Here is a 20,039-nt window from a genome sequence, read left to right as displayed (position 1 = left end):
ACCTCTGCATCAGTGGTGTAGACCAAGAGTGTACATTTACAGATGATAAGTGGCCAACTCTGAAAACAAATGAACAGAACAGAAAACCTTCAGTGATGAGAGAGAGGTGATGAGTAAGTAGATAAATAGATTTTTCTGTCTGACTGTCTGGGAAGAGTATAGTACTATAACATCCAACAGACCAGTTTTCACAAAAGTAAATGCAAACATAATGGTGATATTATTTTGTTGCTACCTTCTTCAGAAAATTGGCAGAATTAATCCTTTGTGCAGTAATAGAATTCACATCTGAAAAGGACACATCCTTCTCTATCTGACTTTCACATTCCTAAACAGAGAAATAAGTTAGTTTTACTTCTTGACTGTAACAGAGCTATATATAACACGCTGCAATAAAATGCTAACTGTTTATTCCACTTCATATGTAGAAGACATTGGCAACATTCTGTCACTGACAGAAAAAAAATTTCAGATTCTCCCACTAAGAATTAGCTAAAAACAGTTTATGATTGTATTTTGTATGCTTCTAGGATGACGTCCTTCCCATCTTTAAAACAGAGTAATGATTGAGAAATATTTGTGATTGAGAAAATCATGAGAAAATGTGAAGATGATTGAGAAATATTCTTCATGCATGCATTTATCTGGTGATCGCTAAACACAGGAGTGGAAAATAGTGGGCTTTGAAGGCACAGAATCCCAGGTTCAGCAACTGTGTGGTTTGGGAGAAAGTTGATTAACTGATGCAGATCTGTTTCCTCTTTCTTGGTAGTTGTAATAATAATAATAATGCAACCACCTATGTCACAGGATTGCTGTGAGACTTAACTGAAACAATATCTGCAAAGTGCATGATGCATAGTAAGTAATCAATATGTGTTGATTATAACCAGTAACTTTAATTTTACATCCAGCCATTGGTATGAGATTTGTCAGGATGCTTCATCTTCTCATATATATAATTTAAAATAAATTTTCATCTGTTAATCTACATTTGTGAGGTACATCCCTAATGCAAATGGAAATCATTACATATTATAGGTATCATTAGGACTACAGAAAAATAATGAAGTAGATACTTTAGAACTAATAGACATGTTACAACAAACACTATTATCAGAACTCTATTTTGTTGTTCTAATTATCCACAAGAAATCTTGAAATAAATTTTGTTGTTAAATAATGAATTTTACTTCATATTAAAGTATTAATATTAACTTATAGTTGTTACTTAAGTCCTGTGGATATTATTTATCTGTTATATGTATTAGAAATAGCTTTTTCTAATCTGTGGGTTTTAACTTTAATATTACCAAATTATTCATTTTTTTCTTCATAGTTTATGCATTTTTAAATTCCATTTACTAGGGTGCCATTAGTTAATAAGATTATATTGGTTTCAAGTGTTTATTTCTGTGATACACGATTTGTATATTGCATTGTGTATCCACTACCCAGTGTCAAACCATCTCCTGTCACTACATGTTTGGCCCCCTTTGCCCTTTACTACTTCCTCCCCCCTTCCCTCAGGTAACGACAATACTGTTGTCTGTGTCTGAGTTTTGGTTTTATGTCCCACATATGAGTGAAATCATATGGTTCTCAGCTTTGTCTGCCTTATTTCATTTATCATAATATTCTCATGATCCATCCATGTTGCAAATGGCAGTATTTCATCTTTTCTCATGGCTGAGTAGTATGCCATTGTATACATATACCACATCTTCATCAACCAGTCATCTATCAAAGGACATTTCAGTTGTGTCTATGTCTTGACCACTGAGAATAATGCTGCAAAGAACATAGGAGTGCATATACGAGGTCTGTCTGGAAAAAGTCCAGCCATTTTTAATATAATGAGAATGGTTTGTGTGACATCAATGTAACCTGGCAGCCAAGGAGAGTGGACTGGAATGCACATGCATGAACAATGATGACCTCACTGTACTAGTCAGTGGTGGCAACAAACACCGTGAACATGTGTACTGTGTGGCTGTCATATTCAACATGAGTGAGTAGAGCAATGAATCTGCACCACATTTTGCATTAAGCTTGAACATTCCTCCATGGAAACTATTCAGGTGATTCAGAAGGCCACAGCTATGGCAACTGGTGATTGGCAGCTTCATCATGACAACGTGTTTGCTCATGCATCGTCTCATGCAGAGATTTTTGGCAAAACATCAAATCACCCAGGTGACTCAGCCCTGCTACAGCCCAGATTGGGTGCCCTGTGACTTCTGGCTTTTCTCAAAACTAAAATCGCCTTTGCAAGGGAAGAGATTTCAGACCTTGGATGAGATTCAGGAAAATAAGACAGGCAGCTGACAGCGATTGGGAGAAATGTGTGAGTTCCCAAGGTGCCTACTTTGAAGGGGATTGAGGCGCCATTGTTCTATGTACAATGTTTCTTGTCCCTTCTTTTAAAAAAATCTTTATATGTTTTCATATTACATGGCTGGATAATTTCTGGACAGACCTTATATCTCTGAAAATAAATGTTTTCAAACTTTTCAGGTAGATACCCAGAAGGATTGATGAGTCATATGATAACTATATTTTTAATTTTTTGAAGGACCTCCATACTGTTTTCCACAGTGGCTATACCAGTTTACATTTCTACCAGCAGTGAATGAGGGCTCCTTTTTCTCCACAACCCTTGTTAACACTTATTACTTCTCTTGTTGATAATAGCCATTCTAACAGGTGTGAGGTGGTATCTCATTGTAGCTTTTAAATTGAATTTATTGGGGTGACATTGGTTAATAAAATTATATGGATTTCAGGTATACAATTCTATCAAATATCATCTGTATATTGTATTGTGTTTCATTGTAGCTTTGATATACATTTCCCTAATTACTAGTGAAGTTGAGCATCTTTTCATATATGTGCTGGACATTTTTATGGCTTCTTGAGAGAGATGTCTGTTCAGGGACTCTGCCCATTTTTAAATTCTATTGTTTGTTTGTTTTTGGTGTTGCATTTTGTGAGCTCTTTATGTATTTTGGAATATTAACCCCTTGTCAGAGCTGTTGTTTGCAAATATCTTCTCCCATTCAGTTGGTTGCCTTTTTGTTTGTTGGCAGTTTCTTTTGCTATGCAGAAGCTTTTGAGTTTGACATAATCTCATTCATTTATCTTTGCCTTCACTTCCCTTGCCTTTAGGGTCAATTCATAAAATCTCTAAGATCAAGGTCAATAAGTTTAGTACCTATGTTTTCTTCTATGTAATTTATTGTTTCAGATCATGTATTTAGGTCTTTGATCCATTTTGAATTAATTAATTTTTGCACACAGGGGCACACTGTAGTCTAGTTTCATTCTTTTGCATGTGGCTTTCCAATTTTCCCAGCACCACTTGTTGAAGAGACTTCCTTTTCTCCATTGTATGTTTTTGGCTTCTTTCTCAAATTGTTTGCCCATATACATGTGTTTTTCCTGAGGATTGCTTTGGTTACTTGGGGTCTTTTGTGATTCCATACAAATCTGATAATTTTTCATTCTATTTCTTTAAAAAAATACCATTGGGATTTTAATGGGGATTGCACTAAATCTGCATATTGCTTTGGGTAATATGAGAATTTTAAGTGTGTTGATTCTTCCAGTCCATAAACACAGAGTATCTTTCTATTTCATGTGTATTTTTCAGTATCTTTTAATAGCTTTGTAGTTTTCATTATATAGGTCCTTCACATCTTTTGTTAAGTTTATTCCTAGGTTTTTGTTCTTTTTGTTGCAATTCCAGAAGGAATTTCTTTTCATTTCTTTTTCTGAAATTTTATTGTTAGTATATAGAAGTGCAGTGGATTTTTGTACATTAATTTTTGTATCCTGCAACTTTACAGCATTTGTTTATTGTTTCTAATATATTTTTGGTAGAATTCTTGGGTTTTCTATATAAAGAATCATGTCATCTCCAAAGAGTGACATGTTTACTTCTTCATTCCTATTTATTTTGGATACTTTTTATTTCTTTCTCTTGTCTGATTGCTCTGGATAGGACTTCCAGTACTATGTTGAATAAGAGCAGTGACAGTGGACATCCTTTTCTTGTTCCTGATTTTAGAGGAAAAGCTTTCAGTTTTCACCATTGAGTATGATATTAGCTGAGGGTCTGTCATATATGGCCTTTATTATGTTGAGGTACTTCCTTTTTACACCTATTTTAATGAATATTTTAATCATAAATGGATCTTATCTATTTATGGATAGGCTGCATCTTGTCAAATGCTTTTTCTGTGTTTATTAATATATCATATGATTTTTATCCTTAATTATATTAATGTGGTGTCTCACATTGATGTATTTGCATATGTTGAACCATCCTTGTCCTCTGGAATGAACCCCACTTAATAGTGATGTATTATTTTTTAATGTATTGTTGTATTCGACTTGTATTATGTTTAGAATTTTTGCATCTGTATTCACCAGTGATATTGATCTTCAAGTATTTTGTATGCATGTTATCCTTTTGAGGTTTTGGTATTAGAGTTATGTTGACCTCAAAAATATATTAGTAACTATTGCCTTTTCTTAAATTTTCTTGGAGGAGCTTGAGAAGGATACAAATATTGCTTGAATGTTTGGTAGAATTCACTAATGAATTCATCTGGTTCTAGACTTTTATTTTTTTAGAGGCTTTTGATGGTTGTTTCAATTTCCTCACTGTTGATCTATTTAGATTTTTCAGTTTTTCATAATTCAGTCCAGGAAGGTTATACATTCCTAAGAACTTGTCCATTTCTTCTAGGCTATTGAATTTGGTGGCATATAGTCTTTCATGGTATTCTAGTATGATCCTTTATATTTCTGTGGTCTGTGGTAATTTCTCCTCTTTCATTTCTTTTTGTTTGTTTGTTTATATGAGTCTCTTTTTTTCTTTTTCTGTTGTGAGTCTAGCCAGTGGTTTGTCAATTTTATTAATCTTTTCAAAGAACCAGCTATTTGTTGTATTAATTTTTGTATAGTCTTTCTGTTCTCTATTTCATTCAATTCTGCTTTTTTATTCTTTCCTTTCTTCTGCTGACTTTGGGTTACTTTTGTTCTTTTTCTAGTTCTTTAATATGTAATGTTATGTTGTTTAGATGAAATTTTTCTTGTTTCTTGAGATAGGCCTGTAATGATATAAATTTCCCTCTTACTACTGCTTTCACTGCATCTCAGAAGTTTTGGTATGTCATATTGTTTTTCTCATTTGTCTCTATATGTCTTTTGATCTCACTCTTTATTTCTTTTTTGACCCAGTCATTTGTTAGTAGTGTGTTGTTTAATCTCTACTATTTGGGGGGGGGGGTGTTACTTCCTTTTCACAGTTGATTTCTAATTTCAAGGCACTGAAGTCAGAGAATATGCTTGGTATAATTTCAATCTTCTTAAATTGTTGAGGCTGGTTTTGTGACCCAACGTACTGTCTACTCTTGAGAGTGTTCCGTGTGTAATGGAGAAGAATGTATAATCTGATATTCTGGGATGAAAGGCTCTGTAAATGTCAATTATGTCCACTTGCTCTAATGTGTCATTTAAGGCCAATATGTTTTATTGATTTTCTGTTTGGATGATCTGTCTAGAGCTGTCAATGGAATATTTAGGTCACCAACTATTTTTGTCAGTTTCTCCCTTTAGTTTTATTAGTAGTTGCTTTATATATTTCAGTGCTCCCTAACTGGGTGCATATATATTGAGAAATGTTATGTCTTCTTGATGCAGTGTCCCCTTTAAAAAATGTCTATCTTATTCTTGTTACCTTTGTTATCTTGAAATCTATTTTGTTGGATAAGCATGGCTGCACCTATTATCTGTGAATACTATTTTCTTGGAGAATCAATTTCCATCCTTTCACTATGAGTCTATCTTTTTCTTGCAACTAGATATGTCTACTGAGGGCACCATACAGTTGGATTTTGGTTTTTGATCCAATACTGGTCTATGCCTTTTTAATGGTCAGTTCAGTCCATTTGCATTTAAGGTAATTATTGATGTATGAAGATTTCCTATAGCCATTTTATCTTTTGTTTTCTGGTAGCTCTGTGCCTCCATCTGTTGTTTTCCTTTGTATTTGTTCCCATCTGTTGTTTTTGTTTGGTAGTATTCCATATCTTTTCCTCTGTTTCCTCTTTTTTTAAAGTTACATGTTTCTGTGTGTGTATGTGTATATTGTTACCATTAGGTTTATGAAAAAGAAAGTTTCATACATGCAGTGGTCTTTTTTTCTTTTGAATGCATCTGATTTCCACCTTCCTTTGCTAGGAGAACCTGACTGGCTCCTTTGTTGTTTTGCCTTCCTAGAATTGGCGGCAAGAGAATCTCTATGGAATCTCCCCTTGCCTCCACTGACCATGGGATTAGTCACAGAGTGTGCCCTTTGCTCAGGAAAAAAAGTGTTTCTATGGCATAAGTTCTTAGGGTTCCAGATAATGTGCTCTGCAATCTGACACAAAGAGTTTGGGGAGGGAATTTCTAGGAGTGTTATGAGAAGTGGACAGTCTCCATGGTTTTGTTTCTGGAAGGCCAACTGCTAGATAACTGTGGCCAAACCTCTGTGCTTTGTCCCTGCCCAGGTCACTGGGCTCAGTTGCAGCTCATACTGCCCACTCCTGTAGGAATGCTCACTGAGTCTCTTTGCTACTTCTGGCTGATAGGAGTGCTATCCACAACCTGATTCCTCCTTTATCCAGGCTGAGCTGCACAGTGAGCTCTGGGCTGCAGGGCTGTGTCTGTGCCTCCTTAGGGCTCCTCTTCCTTCTCTCCTCCCTGGTTCACTCCCGCATGCCCATCTTTAGATGTTTTAATGTATGGATCTCTCAGATGTGTTTATGTGTTGAGCAGGGAATCCTTTTTTGAATTACAGCTGTTCAAATTATAGTGGAATTAGCTCTTTCAATCCACTATTTTAAGACTAGTGATGTAGCATCCTTAAAAGCTAAAGGACGACTGTGTGGAATCTTTTTTTGAACTATAATTCCTCAAACTGTTAAAAGTTCAAGGGTAGAGACCAAGGGGATCTCTCATGTCATCATTCCTCTGAGGTCACTCTATAATTTATATACTTTATTTCATTTAAAAAACACTTTTCTACCCCAGATTAAAATATCCATTTAAAGCTTTGCTTTCCATATATAATTTTTATTATGCCTGATATTTATTGCTTTTGTAAGGACTGTATCTAATTTTCCTTCTTTCTATATGGATAACCAATTATGCCAGAATCACTTCAAGAATTGTCCTCTCTTTTCCAACTGATTTATAATGACATCTATGTCAAATACTTATTTTCTACATATGTATAATAAGTCTGTTTGAGGCCCCCCGTTTTATTTCATGAGTTTGGAATTGCCCTACTACATTTATAGATTAATTTGGGGAGAACTGGCATCTTACAATGTTGAGTCTTCTTATCAGTGAACATTTATTCAGATTCTTTACATTGTTTAAAATGTTTTATAATTTATTAAGTTCTTTCACATGTTTTTAAAATATATTACTGGTGCCTTGTCATTGAAATGCCATTTATTTGCTTCCCCCTGTCACCTGTGAGCCACATCAAAACTTTCTCATACAATCCATTTGGTTCAGATCATGAATATCCTCCTACTACAAACTGAGCTTTAAGTATAATGAGTCCTGTATAGTTTTGTTTATATCTCCTCTGAATTAGGGTATACAAGTAAAAGCTAAAGGATGACTGTGTGGCAATAGAAATAACAAGCACATACATTGTATTTTGAAATAACCTTTACTATTTTAAATATTAAGTGACTTATTGCAATTTCCCTTCAGTCTAGAATAAAATGAAAGCAAATATCGGTTTATCAGTTTTTTCTTATGAATTGATAATATTTCTCCAAATATAAACTAATAACTTATTATAACCTATTTTAGCATAAGGCATTCACTTTTTCTGACTCATTAGATGTATAAACTATAATATCTTACATCAGAACCTGATATCCTTATCTAAGTTGGCTGAGATCACCCTACAGTGGTAATTCTACTGCAGAGGCATTGTCTCCAGGGAAGAAACACTTATTCCTTTTTTCTTGAACCATCTCTTAGCAAGCTCAAGTATTATAATTACTACAATTGGTTATTTCTACAGGAATTTGCTCTTACAATCCACTATTTTAAGACTAGTGATATAGCAGTAAATGTTCAACAACCAGTTCTCTGGAAGTGGGAGAGGAATCCCCAGTTTGTAGTACTTGTTGATATATGGTGTAAAAATTTCCTCAGTAACAAATTTAAAGCAACGATCATGAAGTCATTGCAGAAGGGTTGGGAAGACAGGCACACATTAGGCTCTCACAGCTGGTGATGGCAGGCTCCAGCACACCACCTCCACATAGCATAAGACTAATTTTTTTCACCACATTTTGAAGTTTCTGATATTGAGGTGTGCTTTATAATCAACATGTAAATTTAATGTGGTAGTGTTTCTCTCCCGTATCTCCAAGAGCTTCTTTTAAATTAGTAATATATTTTACAATAGCAACAATACAGTATTTATATAAATTTAGAATTTAGGCTATGGATTAGGTTGTTTGGACAACAACTAAGTTGTAAAGGCAAACTAAGGCCTTCTGGAATTGGGAGACCTGTACATTTTCAATGCCTTAGGAAAGCAGGGAGGTCTGTCTACTGATTAGCAGTTAAAAAAAGAAATTAAGACATATTTAAAGTAGCAATATATTAACATAAGTCACACTCAGATAGAAACCGAGTACCTGGAAGACTGAGTCTGGAATCTCTCTGTCATAAAGGGGTATTTGCTGCAGAGGGAAAACATCTAATTGACCTGAATTTCTAAGTTGCAATAGCTGGAAACGTTTACTCTTTTTCATTTCCTCTTCAGAAACAAAGTTAAATTCATCTTGCAACTGTTCAAGACGAAAATACTTTGGAATGTCCTTCCCTTTATGTTTCATGTACTGTAAAACATAAATAATATAAAGTCTTGACTTCATGTATTAATTTTTTTAATTCAAAAATAATTTCAAAACATATTTTAAGGTATGAAAATGTTGAGTAATGATATTGTACACCTGAAACTAATATAATATTTTATGCCAACTATACTTAAATTAAAAAATTAAACAATGGAGAAAGGAGAGACTCTTTAAAAAAGTTGTTGGGAAAATTGGAAAGCCACATGCAAAAGAATGAAACTAGACTGCTATATGACACCATACACAAAGATTAAATATGACACCATACACAAAGATTAACTCAAAATGGATTAAAGACTTGAATCTAGGACCTGAAACAATAAAATACATAGAAGAAAACATAGGTAATAAAATTATGAACCTTTGTCTCAGAAGGGTTTTTGTGAATTTCACCTCAAAGGCAAGGTAAGTACAAGCAAAAAAAAAGGGGGACTACATCAAACAAAAGATTCTGCAGAGCAAAAGAAATCATCAATGAAACAAAAATATAACCAACTAAATGAGAAAAGATATCTGCAAATAATACCTCTAATAAGAAGCTAATATCCAAAATATATAAAGAATTCATACAACTCAATAACGACAACAACAAGCAAACAAGTAGCATTAAAAAATGGGCAGAGGAACTGAATAGACACTTTTCCCAAGAAGTCATACAGATGGCCAACAGACATGAAAAGGTGCTCAACTTCACTAGCTGTAAGGGAAATGCAAATCGAAACCACAAGATACTACTTTACACCTGTTAGAATGGCTATTATCAATCAGACAAGAAATAACAAGTGTTAGAGAGGATGTGGAGAAAAGGAAACCCTTGTGCATTGCTAGTGGGAATGTAAATTGGTGCAGCTTCTAAGGGAAACAGTATGGAGGTTGTACGAAAAAGTAAGAATACAGCTACCATATGATTCACCAATCCCTCCTCTTCTACATATCTACCCACAAAATTTGGAAAGACTTATTCATGAAGATATATGTACCCCTATGTTCATGCCAGCATCATACACATTAGCCAAGCCATGGAAACAACCTAAGTGTTTTTCTATGGATGACTGGCTAAAGAAGTGGTATATATATACAATGAATACTACTCAGCCATTAAAAATGATGAAATATTGTCATTTGCAACATGCTTGGATCTTGAGATTATCATGCTAAGTGAAATGAGTCAGCTGGAAAATGTCAAGAACCATATGGTTTCACTCATGTGTGAAATATAAAACAGAAAGCAATCAATGAAAAAGAAAATAATCATAAACACAAACAACAGTATGGTGGTTATCAGAACGGAAGTGGGATGAATAGAGGATGAAGGGATGAGTAAAGGGGTCAAATACATGGTGACAGTAGGAGACTAGACTTTGGGTGATGAGCACATAATGCAATATGCAAATGATGTATTATAAAACTGTACACCTGAAACCAATGTTACCACAACAAATTCAATTTTTAAAAAATTTTAAAAAGCAAACAATGGTGTGAGATCTAAGAGTTTGTAGATGAGTAGGAAATGGAACTATTAAATTTGTAAAGATATAGAATCAGAAAATGATAATACAAAACTCCAACGTACACAGCTTCTGAACCTTTCCCTTGTCATGACATATAGAAAATGAAAGTATTTGTATTGCAAATAAAAAATATGAATAGCAATGAATACATACTTATTTTAAATGCAAATAGATTAAACACTCCAATCAACAGACATACAGTGGCTGAATATATAACAAAACAAAGCCTTTACATATTCTGCCTACAAGAGACTCACTTCAGATCAAAAGACACACACAGACTGAAAGTAAAGGAATGAAAAAAGATATTTCATAAAAATGGGAAAAACAAATTAAGAATCTTTGGAAGTAATACTTATGCCAGACAAAATAGATTTTAAAACAAAGGCTATACCAACAGACAAAGAAGACCAAGCAATTCCACTTTGGGGTATTTATCCAAAGAAACCAAACACTCTATATCAAAAAGACATACATCCATATGTTTACCACAGCATTACTTACAATAGCCAATGAAAAAGAAATGAAATGAAAAAGAACCTAAGTGTCCATCAGTAAACAAATGGATAAAGAAATGATGCATATATACAATGGAAGATGATTCAGCCATAAAATAGAAAGAAACGTTGCCATCTGCAACAACATGGATAGACCTAGAGGGTATTGTGATGAGTGAAATAAGTCAGAAAGACACATGCCAGATGATTTCACTTATATGTGGATTCTAAAAAAAACACAATAAATGATCAAGCAGAACATAAACAGACTCATAGATACAGAGAACATTTTGGTGGTTGCCAGATAAGAGGGAGGTTAGGGATGGAAGAAAAATACATAGGGATAAGAAGTACGGAGTTCTGGCCAAGATGGAGTCATAGGTAGAAACCCTTCACTCCCTCGCACAATCAAAAGGAGGATAACAACCAATCTAAAATCAATAAACAACCAGTAGTGCCAGAAAATCAAACTGCATGGAACTTTGACAACCAACGAATTAAAGAAACAGTCAACCAGGACAACTAGACCTGTAAGATGGTGGCCAGAGAGAGAATCTGCAGTGAAGTGGCGCACCATGCAGGCGGAGCTGGCTGAACTGGAAACTGAGACTCAGAGCTGACTATGGACTACAGGGTGGGGGTCAGGGGTTGCCCAGGTGGGAGAAACTCCTAGTCTCACAGGAGGGTTGGTTGGAAAGTGGGACTAGAACCTAGCAGGCAAGCTGCATTGTTCCCTCTCTGGCCCCTCCCCCACAGACTGCACCACAGCACAGCAAGGAGGGTTGCCCTGCTCTGGAGAATACCTAAGGCCCTGCTCTCTTATGACTTAACAGGTGTGCAGAGGCAAAGAAATAGGGCCCAAATGAAAGAACAGAACAAAACTCCAGAAAGAGAGCTAAGCAATGAGGAGATAAACAACCTATCTGATGGAGAGTTCAAAGCCCTGGTAATCAAAATGCTCACAGAACTGATTGAGCTTGGTTGCAAAATGAAAGAACAAATGAAGGCGACCCAAAGTGAAATAAAGCAAAATATTCAGGGAACCAACACTGACAGGAAGGAAACCGGGACTCAAATCAATGATTTGGAAGAAAAGGAAGAAAGAAACATCCAACTGGAACAGAATGAAGAAATATGAATTCAAAAAAATGAGAGGCTTAGGAACCTCTGGGACAACTTTAAACATTCCAATATTCGAATTATAGGGGTGCCAGAAGGAGAAAAATAAGAGCAAGAAATTGAAAACTTATTTGAACAAATAATGAAGGAAAACTTCCCCAATCTGGTGAAGGAAATAGACTTCCAGGAAGTCCAGGAAGCCCAGAGAGTCCCCAAAAAGTTGGACTCAAAGAAGAACACACCAAGGTACATCATCATTAAGTTACACAAGATTAAAGATAAAGAGAGAGAATCTTAAAAGCAGCAAGAGGAAAGGAGAGAGTTACCTACAAAGGAGTTCCCATAAGACTATCAGCTGATTTCTCAAAAGAGACCTTACAGGCAAGAAGGGGCTGGAAAGAAGTATTTGAAGTCATGAAAGGCAAGGACCTACATCCAAGATTACTCTATCCAGCAAAGCTTTCATTTAGAATGGAAGGGCAGGTAAAGTGCTTCCCAGATAAGGTCAAGTTAAAAGAGTTCATCCTCACCAAACCCTTAATTATACAAAATGTTAAAGAGACTTATCTAAGAAATTGAAGAAGATGAAAAACTATGAACAGTAAAATGACAACAGTCACAACTATCAACAAATGTACCTAAAAAAAAAAAGCAACCAAAACAAAGACTAAGCAGACAACTAGAACAGGTACAGAATCAGAGAAATGGACATCACATGCAGAGTTTTCAGTGGAGAGGGGGAGGGGAGGAATGGGGGGGAAGGTACAAGGAATAAGAAGCATAATTGGTTGGCATTAAATAGACATGGAGAGGTAAAAAACAGTATAGGAAACAGAGAATTCAAAGAACTTATGGGTACAACCCATGGTTATGAACTAAGCAGGGGGTGGAATGCTGGAGGGTTGGGGGGTGCAGGACAGAAGGGGAATAAAGGGGGAAAATTTGGGAAAACTGTAATAGTATAATCAATAAAATATACTTTAAAAAGGGATGAGAAGTACAAATTGGCAGTTACAGGATAGTCATGGTATATAAAGTACAGCATAGGGAATAAAGTTAATAATATTGTGACTTGGAGGAGAAACCAGAGGATCAGAGAGGACGGTGGAAGGAGGACAAAGACAGGAGAACAATGTTTAAAAAGAGTAGACCAAAATGATATATTCCCTGGAGTATATATGTTCCACTTTGGAGACTTCTGACCTAAAATCTTCACACATATACCTCACAGATACATACAATAATATTCATTGAAGCAACTACTTTTATAATGAAAAAATGGAAGCAATCTAAATGTCTATTGAGAAGATGGAGGTATAGATAAACATGATAAACGTGCTTCACCTCCTTACACAACTACAGAAAAAATTACAACTAGACTACAAAACAAATATCACCCAGAACCATCAGAAAATCGAGCTCTATGGAAGTCCAAAAGCCAAGGATGTAAAGAAGCCACCTTCATCCAGACGGGTCTACTCTTCTACAGTAGGGCACGCTAGTGAGACAAGAAGTCAAAGCAGCTCTACTTAATACACAGGGAGGCTGCCAAATTGAAGAGACAAAGAAATATGGCCCAATTGAAAAAAACAGAACAAAATTCAAAAAAAAAAAAAAGAATGAAATGAAATGGAGATAACCAATCTTTCAGATACAGAGTTCAAAACACTGGTTATCAGGATGCTCAAAGAACTCATTGACCACAGCAACAGAATAAAAAAGATCCAGGCAGAAATGAAGGTTACATTAAGTGAAATAAAGAAAAATCTATAGGGAACCAACAGTGGAGAGGATGAAGCCAAGATTCAAATCAATGATTTGGAACATAAGGAAGAAAGAAGCATTCAATCAGAACAGCAAGAAAAAAAAAGAATTAAAAAAAATGAGTATACAATAAGAAGCCTTTGGCACATCCCCAAATGTACCAATATTCAAATCATAGGGATGCAAGAAGGAGAAGAGAAAGAGCAAGAAATTGAAAACTTATTTGAAAAAATAATTCAAGAAAACTTCCCTAATTTGGTGAAGGAAATAGACATACAAGTCCAGGAAATACAGAGAGTCCCAAACAAGTTCGACCCAAAGAGTACTGCACCAAAACATATCATAATTAAAATACCAAAGATTAAAGATAAAGAGAGAATCTTAAAAGCAGCAAGAGAAAAGCAGAGTTACCTACAAAGCAGTTCCCATAAGACTGTCAGCTGATTTCTCAAAAGAAACTTTGCAGGCTAGAAGAGACTGGCAAGAAGTATTCAAACTGATGAAAAGCAAGGACCTAGATTACTCTATCCAGCAAAGCTATCATCTAGAATTGAAGGGCAGATAAAGTGCTTCCCAGACAAGGTAAAGCTAAAGGAGTTTCTCATCACCAAGCCATTATTATATGAAATGTTAAAGGGACTTCTTTAAAGAAACCAAAGAAATTAAAAACTATGAACATTAAAATGGCAACAAATTCACAACTATCAAGAAAACAAACCAAGCAAACAACTAGAACAGGAACAGAATGATAGATATGGAGATCACCTGGAGTCTTATCAGTTGGGAGAGAGAAGTGGGGAAATGGGGGAAAAGGTGCAGGGATTAAGAAACATAAATAGTAGGTACAAAATTGACAGGGGAAAATTAAGAGCAGTATAGGAAATGTGAAGCCAAAGAACTTATATGCACGACCCATGGATATGAACTAAGAGGGGGATTGCTGGAAGGAATGTGGGTACCAGACAGTGGGGGAATAGGGGAAAAATTGGAACAGCATAATCAATAAAATATAATTAAAAATAATATTGTAATAACTACATATAGTGTCAGATGAGTACTAAATTTATTGAGGTGATCACTTTGTTATATAAATGCCTAATCACAGGGTTGTACACCTGAAATTAATATAATGTTATACATCAACTGTAATTTAAAAATAAAAATATAAAAACAAGCAAACTTTAAAAAAATCATACATTAAAAAGTTTTATTGCACACTGGGTTGAAAGGTGAGTCTGTGTATCTGGTTATTCTATGAGTTAAGAGAGAATATCTCTCTACACATGTAACCAATTCAGCACATCAGTTGGGAGGCTCTGATGTAGGGAAACTTAACTGCAACAATCTATTTAAGCACTGCTTTATTCAATGAATGCAAATAGGAGTACATGGTACATGCAAGGAAAAGTGCTAGTTGTCATAAGGGAGATAAAAATTTATTAACTGTAGTTCCACAAGGAGGGATAAAACACATTAATGAATAACTGCAACTTAAGGCATAATGAAATTGGAACCATAAATGTTTATAAAAAGAGAAAAAAGTTAACAGGAGGGTAAGGGAAGACAAGCATATATTTAACTTATATTACCAGAGAAATGTTTATCAGATTTGCAGAGTGGGTAAGATAGCCTCTGTGGGTGGCCTTCTGGAAAGAGGGAATGACATGGATAAAGATGTAAAGAAAGCATATTTGGGGCACATGTACCATATTTCTATGAGAAGTTCAGTTGGCTATAAAGAAGAGTGGGAGACATGAATAGATAATGGAGTCTTTGAGGGAAGAAATGTGCCTATAAGTCTCCTTTACATCCCTAGCACCTAATAATACGCCTGGCACTGAGTAGATGTACAACAGATGCTAGCCTGAAGGTCAGCCACTAGGATGTGCTGTGGGCTAAGTAGTGGCAAAGTGCCAACCATTAGGCCTCATTTAAATTTACACGACTCCTAGCACCTAGAAAACTGTGCAGCAGACTATGGCAGTATAAATGAGGCAAAGCCTAAGAAACAGAATCTATTTCCAGAATTGATATTTGCCATAACTTACCATGATAAATTCCATTAAATCAGAATATTCTGGATTATTTGGGTCAATTTTGACTTCATTTGCCCATTCAAAAAGCTTCTGTGTATTAATGAGCCATGGAATTCCAGGAACACCTCTTGCATCTACATTCTTTAACACACTAACATGAAGAAAAATATTTTGTGAATTTGCATCCAATATGAAGGTTATACATTTGTTATACAGGGGAAACCTACCCATTTTAGGTATTTAAAGACAAAGTTATCCATCCCCTACATTTAAGGTTAAAATAGAAGGCTTAGATGTGTTATCTCTTCTGGTTCTCAGAATATTCTAACTTGTATCATAGCATTTTAAAAAAGATTTTTATTTATTTATTTATTTATTGAGAGAAGAACGGAGGGAGAAGGAGAGAAGAGAAATATAGATATGAGAGAGAAACACTGATTGTTTGCTTCTCGTAGGAGCCCCACCTGAGAACCAAACCTGCAACCCGGGCATGTGCCCTGACAAGAATCGAACCAGTGACTTTTTGCTTTGCTGAATGACACCCAACTAACTGAGCCACACCAGTCAGGGCTATCACGGCATTTCAATAAAGGTTCACCCTCTTCCTTAAGAGAAAGTAAACTTCTTGAGGATAAAGTCTGTAAATATTCATCTGTGGTGTCTCCACTCTCTGTGTAGTAGCTAAAACATACTCTTGGTAGATGCTGAATGCATAGTGCTTATTGGATATATTCTGTAACCCCCAAGCATGGTAACTTATTAAATATTTTCTTTCCACAGGATGCTAGTATTGAAATTTAACCAAAATGTTTGCTTAGGCAAAATTAATAAAATCCACAATATAGGAAGAATCTTTAGGCTATATCTTTACAGTTGCAACATAATATAGAGTAACAATTAATTGGGAAGTATGTGGCAAAAGAGTATCTCTGGTAGTACGAGGCCACCTTTGGAAGTCAGAGAACTATAAAACATAGAGTAGACTTATAATGCATCCTTGGTGACTTCAGCTATGGGCTAACTGCAGAAGGAATTCAACCCTAACTAGTCACAGTTTCTTTAGAGCCATCAATTATTTCAGTCATTTAATCTCTGCCTTCATAGATAATCTGTTTCATCATGTATAGTTAGAGGGACTTTGGACTAGAAGATTTCTAAGACCCTTCCTATCAAGCAGTTAAGAAAAATTCCAGTCTATCAGATGGATATCTGAAATACAGTTCTGATTCAGATTCAATAATGTCTTAACCCAAACATGGACACACATTTTACAGTCACCTTTTCAGCAACATTTATGCATGTTTCTATGATGAATCTTTGGAAACTATTGCTAATAAAGCCAATGCCTGGTATGGTAGGATGTGAGTAAAATTATAGACAGGTGAAATTTCAGTATTCTTCCTTTCTTTAATTCCCATTTCTGCCCTCATATTTTGAACTGTTTTCATGTCTTTGTCACAAGGAACCTCTAGGACCTGATACCCTTGACACTATCAAGTAAAAGAGTTTCTTTCTCATGGGAACAGTCTTAGCCCAGGTCCCTTAGAAAACAAAGCCTGAGGCAAAGCATAAATGTTAATGAATAGGTCAGGGAATGAAACTTACCCCACCATAGTCTTTAAAGAAAGTTGTAATTGGATTCCAACATTATCCCATGATTTTTACCTCAGGGAAACTAACAAAAACCTCAGAACATGTCCTGCTCTTGCTGTAATGATTCCTTCAGCTACCTCTATAGGTGTTCATCTGTGGGCTATGGCAAAAATCCCCATCTCATCTGTACTCCTTCCTCCACAACCCAATGCCAATGAACAGAATTGAGTGGTTTTAAGTATACTCACAGTGCTGTACAATTACCATCACTACCTACTTCTAGAATTTTTCATCATTCCAAACACACAATAGTAACTCCCCATTCCTCCCTCCCTCAAACCCTGATTTTCTATGAATTAAGCAAAAAAAAAACCTTAAAGTTACCAGGGAGTAAAGACAAACTATCTACAAAATACCAACATTTAGATTGACAACAGTGTAGTATATAAGCCAGCCTTATCATTATTTTTATATAGTTTTATTGTACTTATTTCTAGTAATCTTATTTGTGGGTATGATCTAGAAATTAATTCCAATTCTTCAAGAAAGTCTTGGGACATAGCATAAAATTTCTAGGATTTCTTTCCAGCAATTGATAATGCATAAATTATTATTTCATAATCCAGAATGACTGGGAGATATAAAGACACCAGAAATAAAATCCTTGGGAGTCTTGGCCTTCTCTTAGAAGTTAAGAACTATGGAACTGCCTCTCTCATCCTCCATGTGGCTATAATCCTAAGTATTGAAGAGATATAGCCTGTTACACATAAAGATGCTTATTGTTTTTATAGAACATGTATACATATATATATGTTTTATATATTTATAAATATATTAAAAATAAATCAACATCCAAATCATCTAAATTGCTCCTATCGCTGCTAGTTTTCCTTTTTATAGACACAGGTTGTGTGTGATGCTTTGCTGAGGACTGGAATTACTTTTCAAACATAAAAGTTTACTACCTGCAGTAAGCGGATCTTAATGACTGTGACATAGGTGTCAGAGGAATACCATTTTCATCTAAGGCCCATGATAGAGAATAGCTTAGTTTTCCTGATGTGAAAAGACAAAGTTCTTCAGTTCCACTTCCCTCAAGAACAAAAGGCACATCTGTTTATAAAAGGCATTAAAAACAAATAAAAAATTTTAAAAGCATGCAATTTGGACACAATGTAGATCTCTCTACTGACTTTTACTTGTGGAAACCAGGAACTCAAAGGAGCCTCTGTGCTGACCCCAGGCTCTAATCACAGAGCTCTCCCTCATGCCCATTTAAGATGCCTCAAGGCAGATTGCTTCAAACAGAGGGCAAAAAGAGAGGAAAATATTGATCTGATTACATAGAGATGGACAGCTCTATTTTCCTCTTCTTACGGCTAGAAGCTTTTTAACCATTCTTTCGGGGAGTGGCTTCCAGGAAGAAAGGCCCACTGGTGGTAGAAAAAGAGGCAGACAAGGTCCTCTTTGCACCCTTCCCCTGCATTCCTAAGTGTTCTTCCCCCATTTTTTTTTTCTCAGTCTCCAGAGAGCTCAACGGTACTCCTTGAAACTCTTGCCAAGTTCTTAATGTTCCCTAAATTTTTCACTCTTGAGTCTTTTCTCCTGGGTCTCCACAACCCTTTTTTTCTTCATCTGGACTCTTAAGCAGACTATACCCTCCCTCATTCTCTGTCTTTTCCACGCTATTTTCTCTACTTATTTTCTTCTCTGTTATAGATAAAGACAATTATTGTCTTAGTGGAGTAATTATAAATATTATAAATATTTCATACATTTATAAATATAAACTTAAAAAATAAATCAACATCTGTAGGGTAAACGAAGGCAGCCTGACTTCCTCACCCAGATGTCTGAGCAACTAAGGGAAGCAGTTTCCCATAACCTTGAGAATGGGCCTGATAAGTAGAGTTCTCATAGCCTTGAGACTGGGTCCGATAAATGGTTCCCATGGCCTTGAGTGGGCTCACATGCACAGAATCATACTGTTATACAATGTATTCTGGCTTTCTGCCAGCTTTGTCTATATTTTAGTATATAAGGGAGTTAGGGGCTCCCTGCTCAGTGCCACACAAGAGGACAGAGATATGCAGTGTGACACGCAGTGACACACAGGGGACATGCAGCTTGCAGCGTGCGTGGATCACCCACCCATGAATAAAGGCATGCCAGACCTCCCAATGGCTCCGCGAATGTTGTCTGCCCAAATCTCGTGAACCTGTCTGGCCTTGAACGGTTACAACACAACATCCAAACAAACTAAACTGCTCCTACTGCTGCTAGAATTTTCCTTTTTATAGACACAAGTTCATACTTCCTCCCTTTTCACCAGATGAACACAAGCAGTTGCAATACTCCTAAGAAGGTGAAAGAGAAAAATTCTAGGGGAGAAGGAGAGCAATGTCATTGTTCTCACAGACATGCTAACAAATTTAATTGCATGAGGAATAAAATCAATTGACAAACAAGTGAACAGAAACAACCCTTCTTTCCTTTCTCCTTTTCTCTCTTCCTTTCTCCCTCCTTCTCCCCTTCCTTTTCTTCTTACTTCCCTATTCAGTTTAAAGATGA

The 20,039-nt window shown here is 35.7% G+C and overlaps 1 protein-coding gene across 1 annotated transcript in view; it reads right to left on the bottom strand.

The window, feature by feature from the left end:
- Positions 1 to 20,039, bottom strand: part of CC2D2B (coiled-coil and C2 domain containing 2B) — a 96,793-nt gene that overhangs the window by 46,099 nt on the left and 30,655 nt on the right. The window contains exons 16-19 of the mRNA XM_045854389.1: positions 18,434 to 18,581; positions 15,885 to 16,023; positions 8,724 to 8,927; positions 236 to 328 (exon numbers count right to left, since the gene is read on the bottom strand). Of these exons, the coding sequence (XP_045710345.1) occupies positions 236 to 328; positions 8,724 to 8,927; positions 15,885 to 16,023; positions 18,434 to 18,581 (584 nt within the window). The remainder of the gene's footprint in view (positions 1 to 235; positions 329 to 8,723; positions 8,928 to 15,884; positions 16,024 to 18,433; positions 18,582 to 20,039) is intronic.

Source organism: Phyllostomus hastatus, unplaced genomic scaffold, assembly GCF_019186645.2.
Source record: "Phyllostomus hastatus isolate PE091 unplaced genomic scaffold, TTU_PhHast_1.1 phas_scaffold_1066, whole genome shotgun sequence".
Classification (NCBI taxonomy): Eukaryota; Metazoa; Chordata; class Mammalia; order Chiroptera; family Phyllostomidae; genus Phyllostomus; species Phyllostomus hastatus.
Note: the sequence above shows the minus strand (reverse complement) of the source record. Positions and strands in the feature narration are given on the sequence as shown.